Below are 24,458 nucleotides of genomic sequence, written 5' to 3'. Positions count from 1 at the left end.
ACCAAAACCCTTATCACTACATTTAAGTAACACTACGATTACTTCGCATTCAAAAAGACTTATCCATTCTGCTTGTGGTTTCTTGTAAGAATATGTAATTTATACTTAATTACATCTATCATTTTTAGTGAATGCTGCTTATATGTTATGCGCCTGTGATGCTGCTGTTACAAAGTTTTTCATTGCACATGTGCGTACACATACTTGTGCATATGACAATAAATGGCTTTAGTCTAGGGGTGGCGGGGAAGCAACATAAAGACAAGCCCAGCCTCAGTGCTGTGTGTTGCTTGTGACGGGAGAAGGACAAGGCAGACACAGACAGTCCTATCCGCAGTATATTTACAGAAGTGATCCAGGACCCCAAGTCTAAGGAGTAATCCAAAAGCCAAAAATCCACAATATGAAAACAGAGGTCAGAGCATGAAGATTACAAGCTTGTTAATAAGAAAGTAGCACGATTCTTTAACTATCGATTCTCCCCACCCAGCTTTCCTTGCTTTAGGTGTGCCGATTCACTGTTGGTCTCCATTTAGAGCACTGCTGGACCTGCCTCCTTGTCAGGACTGCTTCAATCGGTATCTGGAGAGCGCAATTTAAAGACGACTGCATCTGGGAAGCGAGAGCGAGAGCAGAAAACGAGAACACAGACACTCAGTACGCAAGCATGTAATACCAATATTATAATTTTAGGTCAGTGCACAAAATGTTGGTTCTGCATACAAGAGAGAAAGACAATGGGATTGTAGTCTGTGTATACTACTGCTGGGAGAGAGCTAGAACCTACGTAAACTTCGAAGTGTTGTAATGCAAGTGGTTGTAGTATGGTGGAATAGTTACTTTGGTGCTTGTCAAACTTCTTAGAAAAGTAACTTACAGGATGGTCAATCATCCTCCTACAAAAGCATTGTGCCTGCACCTGTAGCACTGGCATCAACCTCCAGCTTGGAAGGCTTGCTGTAATCAGGTGCAGTGAGAACAGATGGGTGGCATAACAGCATCTTCAGATGCTCAAGCAACGCCTGGCACTCAGGGGTCCACGCAAACTCACGGGAAGAGCTCAGCAGGCTAGTAAGAGGGGCATGACTGGAGAAATTGACAGAAACATCAATAATAACCAGCCATATCAAGGAAACGCCAGAGCTGCCGTTTCACATTGGGCACAGGGAAGGAATGCATTGTCTTGACATTTCACATCAACTGGACGCACTTGACCTCAGCCTGCGACTTTGCCCAGATAGGTGACCCAAGCTTTCCCAAAGTCACACTTAGCCAAATTAAGGGTCAATGAGGCCTCATCTAAACACATGAATACATGCTGAAAAGTCTCACGTGTGGCAGCCAGTCAGCAGAATAGACCACCAGGTCATTTACAGTTGAAGTCAGCAGTTTACATACACCTTAGCCAAATACATTTAAACTCAGTTTTTCCACAATTCCTGACATTTAATCTTAGAAAACATTCCCCGTCTTAGATCAGTTAGGATCACTACTTTATTTTAAGCATGTGAAATGTCAGAATAATAGTAGAGAGAATGATTTATTTCAGCTTTTATTTCTTTCATCACTTTCCCAATGGGTCAGAAGTTTACATACACTTTGTTAGTATTTGGTAACATTGCCCTTAAATTGTTTAACTTGGGTCAAACGTTTTGGGATGCCTTCCACAAGCTCCTCACAGTAAGTTGCTGGAATTTTGTTCCATTCCTCCAGACAGAACTGGTGTAACTGAGTCAAGTTTGTAGGCTTCCTTGCTCACACACGCTTTTTCAGTTCTGCCCACAAATTTTCTGTTGGATTGAGGTCAGGAATTTGTGATGGCCACTCCAAAACCTTGACTTTGTTGTCTTTAAGCAATTTTGCCACAACTTGATGTATGCTTGGGGTCACTGTCCATTTGGAAGACCCATTTGCGACCAAGCTTTAACTTCCTGGCTGATGTCTTGAGATGTTGCTTCAATATAGCCACATAATTTTCCTTCCTCATGATGCCATCCATTTTGTGAAGTGCACCAGTCCTTCCTGCAGCAAAGCACCCCCACAACATGATGCTGCCACCCCCATGCTTCATGGTTCGGATGGTGTTCTTTGGCTTGCAAGCCTCACCCTCTTTCCTCCAAACAATACGATAGTCATTATGACCAAAGAGTTCAATTTTTGTTTCATCAGACCAGACTTTCTCCAAAAAGTAACATCTTTGTCCCCATGTGCACTTGCAAACTGTAGTCTGGCTCTTGTATGGCAGTTTTGGAGCAGTGGCTTCTTCCCTGCTGAGCAACCTTTTAGATTATGTCGATATAGGACTCGTTTTACTGTAGATATAGATACTTGTCTACCTGTTTCCTCCTTTGCTGTTGTTCTGGGATTGATTTGCAATTTTTGCGCCAAAGTACGCTCATCTCTAGAAGACAGAATGTGTCTCCTTCCTGAGGGGTATGACAGCTGCGTGGTCCCATGGTGTTTATACTTGCGTACTATTGTTTGTACAGATGAACGTGGTACCTTCAGGCGTTTGGAAATTGCTCCCAAGGATGAACCAGACTTGACATCATTTTCTGAACACAATCTGATAGAAAATTTGTGGGCAGAACTGAAAAAGCGTGTGCGAGCAAGGAGGCCTACAAACCTGACTCAGTTACAACAGTTCTGTCTGGAGGAATGGAACAAAATTCCAGCAACTTATTGTGAGAAGCTTGTGGAAGGCTACCCAAATCGTTTGACCCAAGTTAAACAATTTAAAGGCAATGCTACCAAATACTAACTGTTACATACCTCATGGATATCTTGTGACTGTCTTATGACCATGAGGTAACGGTTATGTGATGGTAGGGTGATGTAATTTCCCCACCAATGTGAGGTCACGTGATGACATGTTCTCACCAGGTATATAAAGGGAGACCCCTGATGTGACGCAGTTAGTTTTTCCAGTTGAGTTTTAAGTTCAGTTCATTATTTAATTCCTCAGATACTCTGTTACGCTGCGTATTCGTCTTATGGCGCAGTTTCGTTTTAAAATGGAGTTCTACTTTTTATTGCAAGTAGTATTGGAGAGTGAAGACCTTACCAAAGTACAGAAATTCGCCGAGTCAAGTATCGTTTGGCAGTTTTGGAGAGGATCGACCATTATTGAATCTTCGTTCAAGAAAAAGTGACCTGCATCTGAGATATCCTCTGCTAAAGCATGAAGGATTGCGCAGTGTCTATTCTCCTGAGGAAAAGGTCAGTTCCTTTAAACAGTTTTATTTCCGTCGTTGTGAATACTGCAGACAAGGCAGGTTCCGGCTGGGATCAGCAGTAACGTCACGTCTTCGAGGAATTCTTTACTTCAGGAAAGTCTCTCCTAATTGACTGTATAAATCTCTTGGCCTTTCGAATTTACTATTCTAAGAACTGTGTTCAAATTTACCACTTTAAGAACTGTTTTCGCATTTACTCTAAGAACTGTTCCAGAGTTGCCGTATAGCAGTTAACTTCCGGTTAAATTAGTCGTTTAAATATTTTTCGCTATTGTTGAGCAGAGTTTAATAAATATTTGATAGTTTTTATAAAACCTGCCTCAATTGATAGTCACTGTTGCCAGTCACATGACATAAAGTGCATGTAAACTTCTGACCCACTGGGAAAGGTAAAAATAAAAGCTGAAATCAATCACTATACTATTATTCTGACATTTCACATTCTTAAAATAAAGTAGTGATCCTAACTGACCTAAGACAGGGAATATTTTCTAAGATTACATGTCAGGAATTGTGAAAAACTGAGTTTTTGGCTGAAGTGTATGTAAACTTCTGACTTCAACTGTAAATAAGCCTTGCAGTTAGGTACTTCTAAAACTAGGGACACAAGTCATTGGAATGTTGCAGGTGCGTTACACATTCCAAGCACCATGACAGACTACTGGAGGAAATGCTCCAAATAACTAAGGCAGAGATTTCAGCAGCACCAGGAGTTAGCAAGACCTGCCAATAACCTTTTAACAGGTCAAGCTTATTGACAAACTTAATGAATCAACTGTCAATGCAATCCTCCTTAAACAGCAGTTACTTTCTGATGATCTATACAGAAGTGGACAGCTCCATTACTCTTTGGCACCAAGATGCAGAGGATCTCTATGGAGTAGTGCTAGGATGGGCTAGCCCATGATTGAGCAGGTAGCTTACGCCCTACTGCATCAACGCTCTTTTAGTGAGGTTTACAAGGTACGCATGCTGCTTAAGAGGCCTAGCACCATTCACAATGATGTCATGCTCCAACACATTTGTTCGAGTAGGCACACCGTTAAACGAAGCCAAGTAATCATGAATTAATTGTAACACATCTGACTATTGCAGGGGATCCAGATGTGACAATCAACCAGGGAGCTCCACTGACGCAGAATTCTGCACTCTGGTGCACTGCTCCAGGGTGTTCCACAACACTAGGCCATCTTCATCCCTGCTGCCAGCTAGCACGGAGATAGCATCTGCAATGGAGTTAGCGGCCCCTACTTTCAAAGACAGAACTCCTATTCGCTGCTCCCAGTCATAAAGTGGCCTTAGCACACTTATGTGGCACACACGGGTCTATCACCTATGGTGAAGGGCATGAACTACACAGTCAGTTTCAAAAAGTTTGCGAGCGATCACACCAAGTACTGAAAAGTGAGCTCGGAGGGCTGATCCAGATAAGGGAAGAAATGCCAAAACCAAGTCTCCAGGACTGAAGCAAGGCACAACTTTTCTATCGTAACACACCTTCATCTCATTAGCGTGCGCACAAGCAGCGTTGAGACGTTCTCCGAATTCACTAACCTAATCCAACACATTGGATGAGAACTTCAGGTAATCTCCTAGCAGCAGCTCTGAGTAGTTTAAGTGGCCCTCGAACAGTACACCCAAAAACTAACACAGGACTGAATCCTAGGGATTCTTGTATGGTTTTGTGCACTGCAAATAGTACAAAAGGAACGTCCGTGTCCCTGTCTCTGCTATGTTCAAAACAATGAACACGCAACATAGACTTAGCATTTGATGAAATCACTCTAATGTGCCATGACTCAGGGTGACACGCACTGGACATATGATGGACTGAAAGTGTGTTTATAACCTGTGCAAACACTCAAGAACAAAAAATTCATACCCAGGTCAGCTTGTATAACTCTTGGCAGACCAGGTGTGGAGAAAACAGCATCAAGGTTTTAATTAAACAGGGGCAGTAATTCTGAGCAGGGAAAACAGGTGGCCACACACATTATCATCAGCAAAAACTGGTCCCCCAACTTAGTTTTAGACAAGGGCCCTATGAAATTCACTAGCATTTGCACCAAGTGAAGAGGGACAGGGGAAATAACCTGGTTAGGTTTACCTACGTGCTGGAATACTAGACTGGTTTGGCAATAGCCACAGCAGACTTCATTCCAGGCCAAAGGAAATGGGGCAAAATGCAGTTACATGTGTTAGTAACACCCAGGCGTCCTAAGACTGGTTGGTCATGCGCTAACTGCAGCACATACCATCAGTAATTTGTCGGTATCACAATCTAAAAGACAGTATTGCAGCCCAAGCCATCATCGACACAAATGGCACCCACTTAGACATAAGCAAACCATTTTCCTCAAAGTAAGCACTTTTTGCTGCTGACTGTATCACCGTCCCTCGCAGACCAACACAAAGCAAGGGCAGGTTATTGCACTGAGCTACAATAAACTGCCCGCAGGCAGATGGCAACTCAAGCACCCCACTAGATGGAATTTCCTTTAGATGCTTCACAGCAGAGTCTGGCACTACCAGAGCCACTGCAAGTGAGCCAGTTTGAGGTGACACAAAGGAGTAGGAAAGATTCACTGCATCTTCAAATCTGTGGGACTGAGCACGAGTTATCACACAGGCAGGAACAGAGGGGAAATCACGAGCAAGTTCCTCATTCCAGGGTTGATCCAAGGGTATAGCTGCCACCTCTGGCATGGCAGCACCTTCCTACCAGCTAGGTCATTGCCCAGGACTAGGGTGACCCCTCTGGTTGGTACAGAAGGCCTTGCCCTGACAACTGTGACGAACCCACTAGGTCTGATTGCAAATGGACTGTGTGTAGCAGAACTTTTAAACCCCCATCTCAGTTCCCTGCACTAAGACATATGATTCACAAAGCATGTCCTCAGGAAAATCCAGTGCATCAGAGCAGATAAGACTGTTCTGCACTAGTAGCACACAGCATGGTAACCGAGACCTGTTTGTCTGGCTTACCAGACTTAGAAACTAAGTTTGCCATTGAAACGGACTCAACAAGCTTCTAGAAAATCCACACCACCACCAACCTTAATAACGCACCATTCCACTTCCTCACCCAAGTCACAGCAAAAAAATTAGAAAAAGCAGGGGTTAAAAACAGATCCCTACAGTCAGCACTGGTTACCAACTTCCTGGCAGAAAATGCTCCATCAACTACCACACTGTGTTGATGATCATAGGGGGCAGGGGGAATTTTAATATGCAGGTGGATTCGGAAAATCAGGTAGGTGCTTTCTTTGGATCCCAAGAAAGAGAATGTGTAGAATGCCCGCAATATATCTTTTAAGGGCAGCTTATGGTTGAGCATACTAGCTTTTAAAAACCAACAGAAGGCAAAAATCGCTCCACTCTTATAGGCCAGTTAGCCTTGGAGGCACATGATAAAATAGGCCAAAGTTAGTATGGTTTCCTTAAATGAATACCTTGCATGACAAATTTGTTGGATGTCTTCGAGGAAATTACAAGCAGGATAGACAAAGGAGGATCAGTGGATGTAGTTTACTTGGATTTTCAGAAGGTCTTTGACAAGGTGAAACACGAGGTTGCTTAGCAATTTAAGAACCCATGGTATTACAGGAAAGATACTAAAACGGATACAGCATTGGCTGATTTGCAGGATACAAAGAGTGGGAATAAAGGGAGCCTTTTCTGATTGGATAGTGGTGTTCCACAAGGTTCATTATATCAATAACTAGGGTTACAAGATTGATGGATCTGTGACCATGTTTACGGACTATACGAAGATAGATGAAGGGGCAGGTAGTGCTGAGGGAGTAGGAAGGTTGCTAGAGGACTTGGAATAAGAGAATGGGCGAAATACAGGTGTCCCCCATTTTTCGAACGTTCACTTCACGAAACCTCACTGTTACGAAAAAAAAATTCAGCGCACGATAAAAGGCAGCGCGCCCCGAGCAGCCACTCTCCCCCAGATTCTCACCAGCATTGCTTAAACAAGAGCCTGTGAGCAGCTGTTTGCAAGATGGAAAAGTGTGAAAGAGGTCGTAAGGATGTTACATTCACGATAAAACTAGACATAATTAAGCATTTTGATCATGGTGAACGAAGTAAGGACAACATGAGTTTGGCTTGTGGAAGTTGACGAAGATGATGTTGAAGAGGTTTTGGCATCCCGTCACCAAGAACTGACAGATGAAGAGCTGATGCAATTGGAAGAAAAAAGGATAACAATCAAAACCAAATGAGTAATGACAAAGTACGACTTTAATTTTGAAAGGGTACGTCGGTTTAGGAGATATTTGCAGGATGGTTAGAGTCCTTATTAAAGAACTGTGTGATAGAAAAATACGCGAGGCTCAGCAGTCAAACAAGCCTTCCACATCAGCCACAGCAGACGACGAATCTCGACCTTTGACATCAAGGCGGGCAGAGATAGAAGATGAGCTGCCTGCTCTAATGGAAACAGGCGACGAGATGACACCCCAGTGTCCCACCACCCCAACACCCAGGCCACGGACAGATAGCAATTCGCGGTGTGACGAGAATACACATAAATTAAGATGTTAGCTGGCCTGGGCTAGCACCAGTGGCATCAGCAGTTGGTCTGCCACCTGTCCTCAGGAGAAGGAGAGATAAGGAACACAGTGAAGCAGCATTTGGAGATGTTAATGAAGGAGCCATCAGTCTGGGTATTGTCAAGATCGGCTCCCCCTTTGAATCCTGAACTGTTTGAAGTGTGATGGACAGGCGATACGCCAGCAGGGGGATAAAAAGGGACAGGTTCGCTAAGGCAAAACACACACGACACCACAAGGTAACGAGACCCTGGAAGCGGTGCCCCCCCGGCAAGTCGGCGGGAGTCGTTTGGAAGGCTGGTTGCGGAACCAAGCCATAGACCCACAGGGTGGAAAGGTACGACCAGCGGGAACCCGGTGTGTGTCCACCCTTGCTTGGGTGCCAGGTTCACTGCAGAGCATCGACCACATCTGGAGGAGGGGTCACAGTCGGTGACCTCAGGTGACATCACAAAGGACTCGCCCGAAAGCTGCTTGTGAGCAATATCGCAGGTCTGTGTGTGGAAGCCGTTTTGAATGATCATTCGTTCTTGTTCTCTCTCTCCTTCCCCCCCACATTGTCCATTGCCACAGCAACGATTACTGCGAACTGAACTAAATTGGACTGAACTGTGCATCACTTTGAAATTGGTCATTTACCCCTAGACAACGATAGCGCTTGATTGATCCTGTTATCTTAATTCTGTGCACATGTGTGTTTATCATTGCTGAACTGTTGCATTTATTATCCTTTTGAATACTGTGTTGCTTGTGTCTTTAATAAAACTTTCTTAGTTCTAGTAATCCAGACTCCAACTGAGTGATCCATTTCTGCTGGTTTGGCAACCCAGTTACGGGGTACGTAACAGCGGAGAATGCAAAGGTAGCCGGGAGGCACACAGCACATCTTTAAGAAAAAAGCCGAAATAAACATGCTAATTAATTAGGTGCCACCGACACATAATTGTAGGCCCAGATCAGAGACGACGCAATCGGAAATCGGCACTGATCTGGGCCGACAATTACGGGCGGCACCTAATTAATTAGCATGTTTGTTTCAGCTTTTTTCTTAAAGATGTTCTGTGTACCTCCCGGCTACCACTGGACCCCTGCGTTCTTCGCAGCAATGTATTGCTCAGCGGCCTGGAAGGTGAGGGGGCCACTGTACCACCCAAACTCCAACGACTCAGTCTAACACACCATCATCAGTGTGCTCGGCGCTGTCCCGATTCCGGTAAGTGATACTACACTGTACATACATTATTTCTACTTTATATCAGCTGTGTATTTTTACATGTTATTTGATATGATTTGGCAGCTTCATAGCTTAAAGGTTACTGGAGAGCGCTTGCACGTGTTTTTGCCAACAGCGTTTGCGTGAGATTTTCACTCCGGAGAACAGCTCAGTAATGATTGTGGAAAAGTATTTCTACTTTATATAGGCTGTGTATTTATCATATCATTCCTGCTTTTACTATGTGTTACTGTTATTTTAGGTTTTGTGTGTTATTTGGCATGATTTGGTAGGTTATTTTTGGGTCTGCAGATGCTCACAAAAATTTCCCATATAAATAAATGGTAATTGCTTCTTCGCTTTACGACATTTCCGCTTACGAACCATTTCACAGGAACGCTCTACCTTCGGATGGAGGGGGAAACCTGTATTAGAATAGTGTCAGGAAGTGCATGGCCATGCACTTCGGTAGAAGGAATAAAGGCACAGACTATTTTCTAAACAGGGAGAAAATTCAAAAATCTGACATGCAAAGCGACTCGAGAGTCCTTGTGCAGGATTCCCTAAAGGTTAACTCCTAGGTTGAGTCAGTGGTGAGTAAGGTAAGTGTAATGTTAGCATTTATTTCGAGAGGACTAGAAAATAAAATCAGGATGTAATGCCAAAGCTTTACGAAGCACTGGTAAGGTCTCACTTGGCGTATTGAGAGCAGGATGTGTTTCCGTAGGCAGCTGTGGAGGCTAGATCATGGGGAATATTCAAGGTGAAGGTTGATAAGATTCTTGGAATGTTAGGGCATGAAAGTTATAGGGATGAAGGCAAAAGAATGGGGTTGAAAGGGAAATAGGTCAGCCATAATCAAATGCCAGAGCAGACTCGATGGGTTGAACGGCCTAATTCTGCTCCTATGACTTATGGTCTGTGGGCAAGCCAATTCTGTTTTCAAACAGCAAATTTTATCTGGATCCTATGTCTCCTGACTTTCTCAATGAGCCTACCATGGGGAACCTTATCAAATGTCTTACTGAAATACATGTACACCACATCCACTGCTGTTTTGTCACATTCTCAAAGAATTCAATCAGGTTTGACTACACAGGTTGATAAGATGATTAAGATGGCTTATGGAGTGGTTGCTTTTTAGTTGAGGCACTGAGTTCAAAAGCCAAGAGGTTATATTGCAACTTTATACAACCCTGGTTTGGCCACATCTGGAGTACTGCATACAGTTGTGGTCACCCCAATATAGAAAAGATGTTGAGACTTTGGAGAGTTTGGAGAAAAGGTTCTGCTAGGATGCTGCCTTGCTTAGAGGGCATGTGCTATCATTAGAGGATAGACAAACTTGTATTTTTTTCTTTAGAGCAGCGGAATCTGAGGGGAGATCTGAGACAGGTTTATAAGATTATGAGAGACATAGATAGAGTAAATGGAGTATCTTTTTCCCCCAGGGTAGAAGTGTCTAATACTTGAGGGCAAGCATTAAAGGTGAGAGCAGATAAGTTCAGAGGTGATGTGAGGGGTATGTTTTTTTTTAAAAAACTCAGTGGTGGATGCCTGGAATGTGTTGCCTGGTATGGTGGTGGAGGGAAATACATTAGAGGCTTTTTAAGAGATATTTAGATAGGCACATGAAAATGAGGATGGAAGGATATGGACATTGTGTAGGTGGGAGGGATTTTTTTTGGGGGGGGCGTTTCGATATAATTTTTAGCTGGATCAGCACAACATTGTGGGCAGAAGGGCCTGTTCCTGTGCTCTATGTTTCTATGTTCTATTAAGACAGCTTATTATCAGTACACAATACTTAGAATGATAACAAATGTGGAAACATGAAAATCCTATTGATGAAAAGATCCATGAATTACAAAAGCTTGTTGCACCTGAAGCATGACACACATAATCCAGAATACACAACTTTTACATTTTCAATGAAATTGTGCAGGGTTACCCAACTGAAATACAATGGAAACAACAATTGCTAATATTCTACATTCAAATTTATCTATTCAAATATATTCTAAAAAATCCTTCACGTACCTTATGCTCGCACTTCTGATCAATTGGCAATTTCATCCACTCAGATTCATCACCCATGGCTATTGTGTATTGTGCTCACTCAACAGAAGCCTGGTGAAACAAAAAAAATCATTAGCCAGAAGAACAGTGAATTTCAACTGGCAATGTATTTCTGAAATACTCAACAGCAGCACAAAATCTTTATATACTCTGATCTGTGTGAATAGGCTACAGCCGTGCACAAAAGACCAAGTGCCAAAGTGGTTTCTAAATTACTTTCCCTTTCCACATTCAATACTAAACAAGGACTATAAACAGTTTAGTTAAAAGGGGCAAAAACTGCCCATCATCTAGTAGTCACAGAAAATGATGGCTGTTTCCTGGTGTTTGCACAGAGCTAAGATTTTGTTAACAGCATACAAATGGAACCTGCCCTTGTGATTGAAGTTTCCAAGGGATATCTATACTAAGAGGATACCAAGGACATAACCTCATTATTCTTGCATTCAAAAGCAGATTGCAAAAAATGAACCCTTGAGAGATTGTCCATCTACATTATATACAGAAGCATGAGCTGCAGCAAAACATTTTAACAGCCATGCTGATTCATCTATCTAAAAGACTCCTGAGTCAGCAAAGCTGCACTGCCTTCTTAAATTTACTCAGACTTCTTTCTCCACTGAAGAAACCACCATTGTTATATACTGTATATTGATAGTTATTTAAGTTTAGTTATAACTAAATTTAAAATACTAGCCAGATTTAAGCCGTACAGCTCAAATGTCATATTACAGAAATGAGAATAAAAAGGTAATTTCCCCAAATACTTCTCTCACAAGAACATAAATAGGAGCAGGAGTAGGCCATCTGGCCCATCAAGCCCACTCCATCATTCAGTAAACCATGGCTGATCTGACCATGGACTCATCTCCACCTACCTGCCTTTTCACCTTCCTTTTCCAACCTTATCTTAAATATATTTACTGAGGAAGCCTCCACTGCTTCATTGGGCAAAGAATTCCACAGATTCACCACTCTCTGGGAAAAGTTCCTCCTCATCTCAATCCTAAATCTACTCCTCCGAATCTTGAGGCAATGTCCCCTAGTTCTAGTCTCACCTACCAGTGGAAACAACTTTCCTGCCTCTATTGTATCTATCTCTTTATTTCATATGTTTCTATAGGATCTCCTCTCATCCTTCTGAATTCCAGCAAGCAGAGTCACAGGTGACTCAGTCTCTCCTCAAAGTCTAACCCCCTTATCTCTGGAATCAAGCTGGTGAACCTCCTCTGCACCGCCTCTTGAAATTGATTACATTAGTTATTGGTTTTACAGATATGCAGATTTCAGCAGAGCTACAAAATTGCATTATTAAAATTGTCCATAGACAGTTCATTAACCAAAATCTTCCAACTGATTTTTTCATAAGTGTATCAGTATAACTTTGTTTCAATTTATTTTCCCAATAGCTGAAATCAAGCTGAACTATGCAATCTTTCATGCAAGTAAAATTTACTAACTGCACTCCAAAGAGTCAGACTGGAAACATTTATTTTTCCACAGTTGCTGCCCGACATACTGCTGCCTTTTTGTCTTCAATAATTACATGTATATATGCTAATATTCATGACTCAAAGGCCACTAGCAATATTTTTATCTAACAGAATGATGAAAGAGGACAAAATGGCAAGTGGTGAACTTTGGAACTTTATTTTTAAACAGACATTTCTTGCGTTGTTTAATAAAACTGATATACACAATAGCTTCCTATTTAGATCAAAGGAAAAAGTTAAGTTTAACATAATAGAATGGAAATTTCAAAGAGTAAAATAAACAATTCATTAGCCTCACCTACTAACAAATGCTTAAGATGCTTAAAGAAATCTACCTTAAAACTGAAAGGTTTCACAGATTATATGAACAAGCTTAATTTTCCATACAAAATCCAACACAAAGCAAATATTGCAACTAGTTATAGAATCTGAGAGAACAGCAGCTCCCAAAAAGGTTAGCTATGCAAAAGAAAACAAAAATAACCAAAGCAACCCACAAAGTGTTGGAGAAACTCAGCTGGTCAGGCAGCATCTATGGAAATGAATAAACAGTTGACATTTCAAGCCGAGACTCTTCAAGACTGGAAAGGAAAGGGGAAGACAAATGATTAAAAAGGTGGGGGTTGGAAGGGGAAGGAGGATAGCCAGATGATAAATGAAGCCAGGTGGAGAAAGGGGAGGAGTGGGGACCCAAGGGGAGGTGATATGCAAGTAGTAAGGTGCCAGGGTGGGGAGGGTCTTTTACTGGAAGGAGAAATCAATATTCACATCATTAGGTTGGAAGCTACCCAGTCTGAATAAAAAGGTGTTGCTCCTCCACGCTAAGGGTGGCCTCATCGTGGCATAAGAGGAGGTCATTTAATCAACATTTTGGAACAGGAATGTCCAGCGGGAAGTTCTGCTTATGGCAGATGGAGAAGTGCTCAACAAAGCTGTCCCCAATCTATGATGGGTCTCACCAACGTAGAGCACTGGACATGATAGATAACACAAGCAGATTTACAGGTGAAGTACTGCCTCACCTGGAAGGACTGCTTGGAACCCTGAATGGAGAGAAGGGAGGAGCTGAATGGGCAGGTGTAGGTAGCACTTTGGCCACTGGCAGGGCTAAGTGCCAGAGTGAGATCAGTGAGGAGGGACAAATGGCAAGAGAATTGCGGAGGGGGGAAACCCTGGAGAAAGTGGTGAAGGAGGGATGTAAAAACATGCTTGGTGGTGGGATCCCTTCGAGAAGGAGGAAATTACGAAGAATGGTGTGTTGTATGCAAACGCTCATTGGGTAGTAGGTGTGGAGAAGAGGAACTGTCACTGTTAAGGCAGTGGGAAGATGGGATGAGTGTGGGTGCTTGGGACATGGAGGAGATGCTGGCAAGAGCAGCATCAATGGTAGAGGAAGGGAAACCTCATTCTTTGAAGAACAAAATCTGCAATTAATGTCCTTGAAAGAAAAGCCACATCCTGAGAACAGATGCAGTTGAAACAAGGAACTAAGAAAAGGGAATAGCAATTTTACAGGAGACAGGGTGGGAGGAGGTATAGTCAAGATAATAATGGGAATTGGTAGCTTTATAAAAGTTTGCCTCCAGAGATGAAGACAGAGAGATCGAGAAAGGGGAGGGAGGTGTCAGAAATGGATCAAGTGAACTTAAGGGCAGAGTGGAAGATGGAGACAAAGTTGATGAAATTGATGAGCTCGGCTTGAGTACACTAGTTCAATGCGCCAAATGTGACAGACAAACTACCATGTTTAAATGTATTAATATGGGCTAAATCTGCCTAATCATCATGGTTTGCTCATTCCATCTTTTTAACATGTTAATTACTGCCAACCAATCTTGCAGAGATTGAAGATTTACAATCTTGGGAGTCTAACCTATTCAGCATTCAGTTGAATATTTTGGAAAATAACATTTTCATTTTTATAATCTTTCTTTCTCCACAATTTGACACCAACTTCAACTTTCTAATCTGCATTTATGGTACATAATTCTAAGATTCCAAGAAAGTCCAGAGCAGTTTATGAAAATGCTTTCCAACACCTTGAAAAAGAAATCATTCTTTGCGAAGGTATGTATAATACAACTATTTCCTCATTACAAAAGAAAAGCATTGTTGGATAAAAGCTTCAATCATAAATTTATTCATCAGTAAGAGAAACAGGAGTAGCCCATTTGGCACTGATGCTCTAAGATTCATCAAGACTGTGGCTTATATTTTACCTCAATGACATTTCTTGCACAATTCTCGTAGCCCTCGATTCCCTCAAATCTAGAAATCAATTAAGCTGTTGTGCTTCTACATCCCAGAGAAGAGAATTACCTACACCACTTAATTGGCAGTGGGAAGAAATTTCTTCTCATCCTCAGTCCTCTTATTCTGAGGCAGCAAAAAACATGGAACCTTTCTTAAGCTAGCCTGTTGAGCCATTTAAAATCTGCAAGTTTTAATGAAATCTCCTTTGATTCTTATCAAGCTCAAGAAAGTATCACCCTTGGTTACTCAATTTCACCTTAAACAGAAAATCTACCATCCCTGAAACAAATGAAATGAATCCATTCTACATTTCCTTGAAAGCAGACATTCATTTTACTGCAGATGAACAAAACTGTATATAACACTTTGGACATCACTAATGCCCTGCATAATTACAAAATATATCACTCAAACTTTCTTGGAATACAAGCCCAAATATAATGCTTACTGCACCTGCATGGTGGCTGTCAACTATTTTTACAGGAACAAACATCAATATTACCTAAACACTAGCTTAAAATTGCTGTATGGGATCAAAGAAATTGTATCTGCCATATCCTTGTCCATCCACCCAGCTTGTCAACAGCATGACATGCCAATCACACTACTCAAGTGAAATCCAAATGAAGGAACCACCCCAAAAAGATTCAAAGGAAAACTACCTGTTGTCCGACACTATGTGCTAATGTCTCACGATACTTAACCGTACACTTAAAAACATCCCCCAATCTAAAATTTAAGAAACACGCAAAGTATTACACGAATCAGATCAACACGGGGGGGCGGAGGTATTTAAAAATCACTGCTTTTGTCACACTTCTTTCCAGCCTTCAAATTAGCTATCAATAGGTAGTTCATTGCTCACTTGAAAGGTATGGCAAGAAATAGCCGGTTACAATTTTTTTGCTGACGGACGGTCGAATTCAAATTAATGCAAAAAAAAACGCGTGACTACCAGCAAGGAGCAGGCCAACAGTTCCGCATGCATCAACGTTATTTCATCTTGGCCTTTTAAACAATAACACACTCAGGTCGCGGGCCTGCAAAGGGGAAAGAACCCTCGGTATTGACAGAAGTGCTGTCATTCGCGAAGATGAAAATCGGGTTAACACCATCAATACCATCCCACAAAATATCACGGCGGTGCCTTGCAACAGGCCTCGCTTTCCATCCACAATGCCGCCCCTCCATTCTTTGGTGATCCAACGTTGCAGAGCTGCCCAAGGCTAACCGGGCCGGTGCCAGACATCAGCAATGAAGAAGCCACAACGCTCAGCGATTGAAGAGCATCATCCTCAACCTCCAGGATCCGGCACTCCTCCCTACCCCACCCCCAATTCTCCCCAGTGATGTCTGGGGTTTTTTTTGGAGGAGATGGAGGTAGTGAACAGCGAGTATCACCAAACGGGTCTCCTTACACACTTCTCCAACCTTAGCCACCCCAAAACCGACGCCTTCTCGCATTTATCAGCCCCTCCTCCTACTCCTCATCCCCCCCCCCGCCCAAAGGCGCGTTAGGCGGAGGGCGCAAATAGCAAATTAATACCATGATCCACGAACCCAGTTCCTAACAAGGCCGTCGATAGGGGTTATACCGACCGAAGTGGCCGAATCGGGCAAACAGCAGCCGTGGCAGCTGATCCACCCGTCTAGGCTTCATTGTGTTCACAGCCAGCGACCAGCTGCACCGGGAGGGAAAATGGAGCTCTCCTTTCTCCACGGCCGCCTGACTTATATAATGCATTGGCACGCAGCCAAGCGCCGGTGACTCGGACTGCCTACCCGGTTAGCAGGAATATCCCGTAATCACATCCACCTCGGTAGCACCGACCTGCCAAGCGCCTCCGGACGATTGAAAAACCTTTCACCGTTCCTCCGAACCGTTAGCACTGAAACGCATTTGAAATTTTTATCGCGCACCCTCCAAACAAGGCTGCACGCAATTGGTCGCTAACAGGACTCGTAACCGGCTTCCTAATTGGTCACATTTAAATTTGACGGAGAACCGCCGGTGTAGTTGTTTGGATTGACATTTTTACCGACGTATCGGAATGCGAGTTCCTTCTCCAAGTAGGCGGGAGAGACGAAATAATGTTATATTCATAGACGGTAGAGTATTGGCACCAACTCGGATATTTGGAGAGTGAGGGTTGAATTCCCCAAGTGAACTCATTTAAAAGTAGTTTGGCTTAAGACTTAAAAAATCTATTTCGTAAATTTAATGAAAACTGTTCAAAGTTAATTTATTAACAAAGCACATTTATGTCACCGTTTACAACCCCGAGATTCATTATCTTGCAGGCTAACTAAATAAATTCATAATGGAATAATAACTATAATAGAGTCAATGAAAGACAGCATCAACTGGGGCATTTAATGAGGGTGCAAAAGATAACAATTTTACAGACACAAAACAAAATAATAATAATAATTGATGGGGCAAGTTAAATTATCTCTTTGGTTCAAGAGCCTGATAACTTCCTGAACCTGGTGGTGTGAGTCATGAAGCTCCTGTACCTTCTGCCCGATGGCAGCAGCGAGAAGAATGCATAGCCTGGGTAGTGGGGTCCCCGATATGGATATTGTTCCCATTTCACATTTCAGACAATAATAGTTGCTCAAGATGCATTCTTTGATATGAAACCTAACACTTCTCTCCCATTCGAGATTAATTAGGTCTTATACCAGTTTAAATAAAAATTGTGCTGTACTCTGAAATATAAGGACTTAAATCTAATATACTTTTAAATTATTGAATGGACAATGAACCCATGAAGACTAACTCATTATTTTTCCTCTCTTTTTGCACCACTTATTTCATATAGATATAAAATTTTATATATACACGTACACACATATTTTTATTATTAAGTATTGCAATGTACTGCTGCTACAAAAAACAAATTTCATGACATATGCCATTGAGATATCAAATCTGATTCTGATCACTGGTCATTGCATTTGGATACCGGACACACATTGGTACCATAGCTTCATTTATGATGTCATCAAGGAAGGGACCCTGAGCCTAGCCCACCAAAATAACATGTATTTCAGAGGAAGTGTAAAAACAATTACTAATCTGTGAAAGGGAGTAAGATGTTCCCTGGGTCATTCAATCGCCAATTTAAGAAATGAAGGTTGATGGTGTTGTGGATAGTGTTGAAAGTCGTCGTAGGTTACATTGTGATATAGATAGAATGCAGAGCTGGATGGAGCAGTAACAGCGGGAGTTCAGTCCAGAAAGGTCCAGTGTAGAGAACAGTGATTGAACTTGAAGGTGGAGTACAGTGTGGAGAAACAGACAAATCTTGCATCAGGTCCATAGATCGCTCCAAGTGCTAGTTGATAGGGTGGTTAAGGTGTTATATAGTGTGCTGGCCTTCATTAGTCAGGGATTTTGTTCAAGAGCCATGAGGTAATATTGCAGCTTTTTAAAACTCTAGTTAAACCATACCGAGAGAATTGTGTCTGTCTCCGGTCACCTCATTACAGGAAGGATGTAGAAGCTTCAGAGAGGGTGCAGAGAAGATTTACCAGGATGATGTCTGGATTAGAGAGTATGTACTATGAGGAAAGATCAAGTGAGCTGGGACTTTTCTCTTTGGAGAAAAGAAGAATGAAAGGCATCTTAGTTTACAATTATTACAGTGGACAGCCAGCACCTTTTTCTCAGCGTGGCAATGGCCAATAACAGAGGACATCCATTAAAGACAAGCAAAGGAAAATTTAGGGGAAATATCAGAGGTATTTTTGTTTTACACGGAGTGGTAGGTGCCTGGAACAACTGTCAGGGTGAGTGTAAATGCTAATATATTCAAGAGACTGGTGTAAAGCCAGCAACCTGTCTCTGAATGTCAACAAAACGGAAGAGATGGTTGTTGACTTCAGGAGGACACGGAACGACTACTCTCCGCTGAACATGGACGACTCCTCCGTAGAGATCGTTAAGAGCACCAGATTTCTTGGTGTTCACCTGGCGGAGAATCTCACCTGGTCCCTCAAAACCAGCTCCATAGCTAAGAAGGCCCAGCAGCGTCTCTACTTTCTGTGAAGGCTGAGAAAAGTCCATCTCCCACCACCCCCCCCCCATCCTCACCACATTCTACAGATGTTGTATTGAGAGCATCCTGAGCAGCTGCATCACTGCCTGGTTCGGAAATTGCACCATCTCGGATCACAAGACCTGCAGTGGATAGTGAGGTCAGCTGAGAAGATCATCGGGGTCTCGCTTCCCGTCATTAGAGACATTTACACCACACGCTGCATCCGTAAAGCAAACAGCATTATGAAGGACCCCACGCACCCCTCATACAAACTCTTCTCCCTCCTGCCATCTGGCAAAAAGCACCGAAGCATTCAGGCTTTCACGACCAGACTATGTAACAGTTTCTTCCCCAAGTATTCAGACTCCTCAATACCCAGAGCCTGGACTGACACCAACCTACTGCCCTCTACTGTGCATATTGTCTTGTATATTATTTGTTGTAATGCCTGCACTGTTTTGTGCATTTTATGCAGTCCTGGACAGGTCTGTAGTCCAGTGTAGTTTTGTGGTTTTTTTCACGTAGTTCAGTGTAGTTTTTGTATTGTTCATGTAGCACCATGGTCCTGAAAGACGTCTCATTTTTACTGTGTACTGTACCAGCAGTTATGGTCAAAATGACAATAAAAGTGACTTAACTTGACTTGACTCAGATAGGCACATAGATATAATAAAAATAGAGATTTATATGCTGTGTAGGAGGGAAGAGTTAAATTGATTGTGGAGTAGGTTTACATAGTTCAGCTTCATGTCATGGGCCATATGGCCTGTACTGTGCTAGATATCGGGCAGAGATAGGAACACTCATGAACCTATAGAAACTGGTAATCCAAACTTTGAAAATTCCAAATTACCTTTGTGCATGGAATATTTTCTGCACCATCAGGTTACACATCTGTCCTTTCAAATATCTGGAGAAAAGCCTCTCTTGGGTACCTATCAGCTGCCAAAGCTAGATTGTACTTCTTATTGGGGAGGTGCAACAGCAATATGAACTCGGGGTAGCCATGGAGATAATTCTGATTCTCTTAGCAGGCTATTAAGGAAAATAAGACATACAGTTTTCTAATACTGGACAGGAGGCCTTGGTTCAGGAGCGAATGTGGCCAGGAGGCTGCCCAGGTACACAGGACAAGAAAGGAAATACTTTTGGTAGTCACTACCAGGAGCCAAGACCCAAGGACTGAATGCAGTCCAACAAGAACAGTTCAGTGACCTAAAATTAAATGCCTATATACACACTTACAAATTTCAAACGCCACAAAAATGCATCCCAAAGATGTATTGGTTAGTAGGTTAATTGGTCACATGGGTGTAATTGGACAACGCCAGCTCGTTGGGCCGGAATGGCCCATGTTGTATCTCTGAATCCAAATTTTAAATGTAAAAAACTATCTAATGATTTGGGATATCAGATTAAATCATGTAATACCTGGAATTTGGAGTTCCACATGACTGAAATATGCAGGGTGAAAGGAACCTAAATGACAGTAGAAGGGATAGATGTTGGATACTGTAGGTTCACAAGGTTAATTCCCGGAATGGCAGGACTGTCATATGTTGAAAGATTGGAGCGACTGGGCTTGTATACTCTGGAATTTAGAAGGCTGAGAGGGGATATTATTGAAACATATAAGATTATTAAGAGATTGAACACACTGGAGGCAGGAAGCATGTTCCCGCTGATGGGTGAGTCCAGAACCAGAGGCCACAGTTTAAGAACTAGGGGTAGGCCATTTAGAATGGAGTTGAGGAAAAACTTTTTCACCCAGAGAGTGGTGGATATATGGAATGCTCTGCCCCAGAAGGCAGTGGAGGCCAAGTCTCTGGATGCTTTCAAAAAAGAGCTGGATAGAGCTCTTAAAGATAGTGGAATCAAAGGTTATGGGGATAAGGCAGGAACTGGATACTGTTAGTGAATGATCAGCCATGATCACAATGAATGGCGGTGCTGGCTCGAAGGGCCGAATGGCCTACTCCTGCACCTATTGTCTATTGTCTAATTGCGTTCTATACCAACTCTGGATTGGCCTCAACCTGTTCAGTTGAGTTAAAACCAGTCATGGCTTACCAAGCAACTGATATTAAGAAAATTGGGTGGGGGGGGGGTGCTATATGGAGTCAGTGCAGCACTGAACTAAAAATTCCACTATGATCTTATTGAATGTGGGAGCAGACCTAAGGCTTCCATTTACGTTCCTGCAAAAGCCAAGGATGAGTAAATAGCACTATGAATATTAAAACGACAAGGAATTACTGAAGGACGAAATACTGTACTCTGAATCACAACTGTAACCTCAGCTCACGTGCTTCTCTCTAACTGACTCACAGCTACAAACGCTTGAAAGGCTGCATCCCATGTGTGTAGGAAGCCATCTTTTAAATAGACACACATGCATTGTTTTCTTTAACTCTGGGTGATTTCCTTCATTACTTATCACCGCAATCACTTGGAGGAATATTTCTCTCTGTACAGGTGATCAATCCTGTTGCAAGTTGTAAATATGTGCCCCAAATCTTGCAGATTTTATAATACAGGTATTACACCAATGATAATTCAAGAGGTGTAAACATTTCCTTTAATGGTAACATCTTCCCTGCTGCAAGTCTTTGAAATAACCATTCTTCCTTCTGTCCGTGAAGTTGCCTATTATGTTTCAAAGAAAAGATCATCCTGTTTATGTTTTGACTATTATCAGTGTTAAAAATACACGTGGACTAAGATGTTAACTGTCCTGTGCTATCACCAGTGGGATCATCAGTTGATCTGCCACCTGTCTTCAGGAGTTTCGGCCCGCTTATGGCCAAACACTGTGATTGGATGAGAAAGATTCATACTTTGTCATCATTTTAAAAGGCTACTGAATGGATTTCATTCTGGTAGTAGTTTAAGTACTAACATACCCAGAGTCCTGTGGAAATGAATCCTGTTTTGTTGGTACTGTGGTTGCTGTTTTGCTATGGGTTTGGAAGTCTTGTGGACAGTGAGTCACAGAGGTTCAGAGAAGGAAGGACGCTTAAGCTTCAACTCACAGCTTATTTGAAAAGCTAATAAAAGTCTCTTTGTTCCTCATGGCATGCCGGGATATGAAGCTTTCTCAATTCCTTTGTATGGATACCACAAAACAGCTTTCATGGTACAATAGCCTGATCCCTTTAATGTTGGTTTAGTTGAGTCAAATGTGTTCTTGTTGCAGGTTAGGCGATAATACCCACCAGTGGGTGCCAGGAATCCTAGCAAAATGGATACCAAGTCTTTTTTTTTAAATAATAAAATTAAGAGCATAATATTTGAGTGAACATTATTAATCAGTGAAAGGATTAAACTTTTAAATCAACCACTATTAAAGCACTGCTACAATTTTGGATATATCTTAATCCTATTGAGACAATCTGAAGAGTTGGTAATTGCTGTGGTGATAGAATTGTAACATGTTATATAATGTACTTCACGCACGATAAATATTGTTTTCAAAAATCTCAGTATGGTATCCATTTAGCTCATTTGTTTGTTGCTGTTAAAAGCTTTTAAAAAAGGTGCCAATCACTCCAATGCATTAGGATACTAATGAATTGGATCAGAACAATTTGATGCAAGTAGATAATCTCACACTTTTATGGGCATCCTTTTGTTTCCTCATTTGAATTATATATTTGGCATTTGAAAAAGATTTTGACATCCTTGCCTTATTCTTCAATCAGAATTTTAGATTTATTACTAACAACATGCTTGTTTGATCTAAAACTGGATTTAAACTTTTCAGATGGCTCCAAAGACTCTGCTGCATATACCAATGCAACCCAAAAAGACTGCAGGAATTGGACAGTTCTACGGTCAGAATGACTGTCTCATCTGTGGATTGAGATATTTTGCACAGTATTCAGAGATTGGGTCCATTTGTGTAAAAATAAATATTGTCTTTTTTGAAAATCCTACAAAAGGTAATGGATTTGGTCAAAAACATCATGGGTAAAACCCTCCCAACCATTGAGCACATCTACATGAAATGTTGTCATAGAAAAGCATCATCCATCATCAAAGATCCTCACCACCCAGGCCATGGTCTTTTTTCACTGTTGCCATCAGGTAGAAGGTACAGGTGCCTCAGGACTTACACCACCAGGTTCAGGAACAGTTACTGCCCATCAACCATCAGGCTCTAAACAAGGGAAGGTAACCACACTCATTCAATTTTTGGTGTTCCCACAAGCTTAAGATGTGGTCTCACTTTAAGGGCGCTTTGTCTTGTTATTTCATGCTCTTGTTATTTATTGCTATTTATTTACAGTGGAGCTAGAAAATTTGTGAACCCTGTAGAATTTTCTCTATTTCTGCATAAATATCACCTAAAATGTGATCAGATCTTTAGATCTTCAAGTTAATCCTAAAATTAAATGGAGCCCAATTAAATAAATAACACAAAACATTATAATTATTCATTTATTTATTGAAAAAAATGATCCAGTATTACATGTATTTGTTGGAAAAAGTATGTGAACCTCTGGGGTAATGCATTCTGGTAAAGCTATTTGGAGTCAGGTGTTCCAATCAATGGGATGAGATTGGAGGTGTGGGTTGTAGACGTGCCCTGCCCTATAAAAGAGCATCCATCAGTCCACAGTAAGATAAATTGTCTACAAGTAGAGGAAACTTAATACTGTTGCTACTCTTCCTTGGAAGTGGCATCCTGCAAAAATCACAAGTAGAGCACAACAAGTAATGCTGAAGGAGGTAAAAAAGAACCCAAAGGTAACAGCAAAAGACCTGCAGAAATCTCTAGAACTTGCTAAAGTTTCTGTTCATGTGTCCACTATAAGAAAAACACTGAACAAGAATGGTCTTCATAGAAGGACACCACAGACGAAACCATTGGTCTCCAAAAAAAACATTGCTGCACATCTCAAGTTTGTAAAAGCCCACCTGGATGTTCTACAGTGCCTCTGGGACAGGTGAGACAAAAATTGAACTTTTTGGCAGAAATGCACTTGCTATGTTTGGAGGAAAAAGGGCACTTCACACCAACACCGAAGTCTCATACCACTGTGAGGCATTGAGGAAGAAGCATCATGGTTTGGGGCTGGTTTGTTGCCTCTGGACCGGGACAGCTTGCAATCATTGAGGGAATAATGAATTCAAAATTGTATCAGAACATTTTACAGGAGAATATCAGGGTAGCAGTCTGTCATATGAAGTTTATTAGAAGTTGGATAATGCAATGAGACAATGATCCAAAAGACAAGAGTAAATCAACAATAGGGTGGTTTAAAAATAAGAAAATTTGTGTTTTGGAATGGCTGAATCAAAGTCCTGACCTTAATCTTATACAAATGTCATGGAAGGACCTGAAGCAAGCAGTTCTTCTAGGAAGCCGACCAGCATCCCCGTGGTGAAGCAGTTGGTGAGCAGTTTTGTAAGGAATGTCCTAAAATTCATCCAAGCCAATGTGCAGGACTGATCAACAGTTACTGGAAACGGTTGGTTGAAGTTATTGTTGTACAACAGGGTCACACCAGTTACTAAAAGCAAAGGTTCACATACTTTTTCCAACAAATATATGTAATATTGGATCATTTTAC

The 24,458-nt window shown here is 41.8% G+C and overlaps 1 protein-coding gene across 4 annotated transcripts in view; it reads right to left on the bottom strand.

Moving 5' to 3' along the window:
* Positions 1 to 16,764, bottom strand: part of ckap5 (cytoskeleton associated protein 5) — a 97,690-nt gene extending 80,926 nt beyond the window's left edge. For 2 of the 4 annotated variants that reach the window (XM_072272690.1, XM_072272693.1), the window contains exons 1-2: positions 16,619 to 16,764; positions 11,052 to 11,141 (exon numbers count right to left, since the gene is read on the bottom strand). In XM_072272690.1, coding sequence (XP_072128791.1) covers positions 11,052 to 11,108 — 57 coding nt within the window. In that variant the 5' untranslated portion in view covers positions 11,109 to 11,141; positions 16,619 to 16,764. Of the gene's footprint in view, positions 1 to 11,051; positions 11,142 to 16,435; positions 16,460 to 16,618 lie in introns of those variants that run through there. The other 2 variants (XM_072272691.1, XM_072272692.1) reach the window with 2 other exon arrangements.
* Positions 16,765 to 24,458: the final 7,694 nt, after the last annotated feature.

Source organism: Mobula birostris, chromosome 11 (assembly GCF_030028105.1).
Source record: "Mobula birostris isolate sMobBir1 chromosome 11, sMobBir1.hap1, whole genome shotgun sequence".
Taxonomy (NCBI): domain Eukaryota; kingdom Metazoa; phylum Chordata; class Chondrichthyes; order Myliobatiformes; family Myliobatidae; genus Mobula; species Mobula birostris.
Note: the sequence above shows the minus strand (reverse complement) of the source record. Positions and strands in the feature narration are given on the sequence as shown.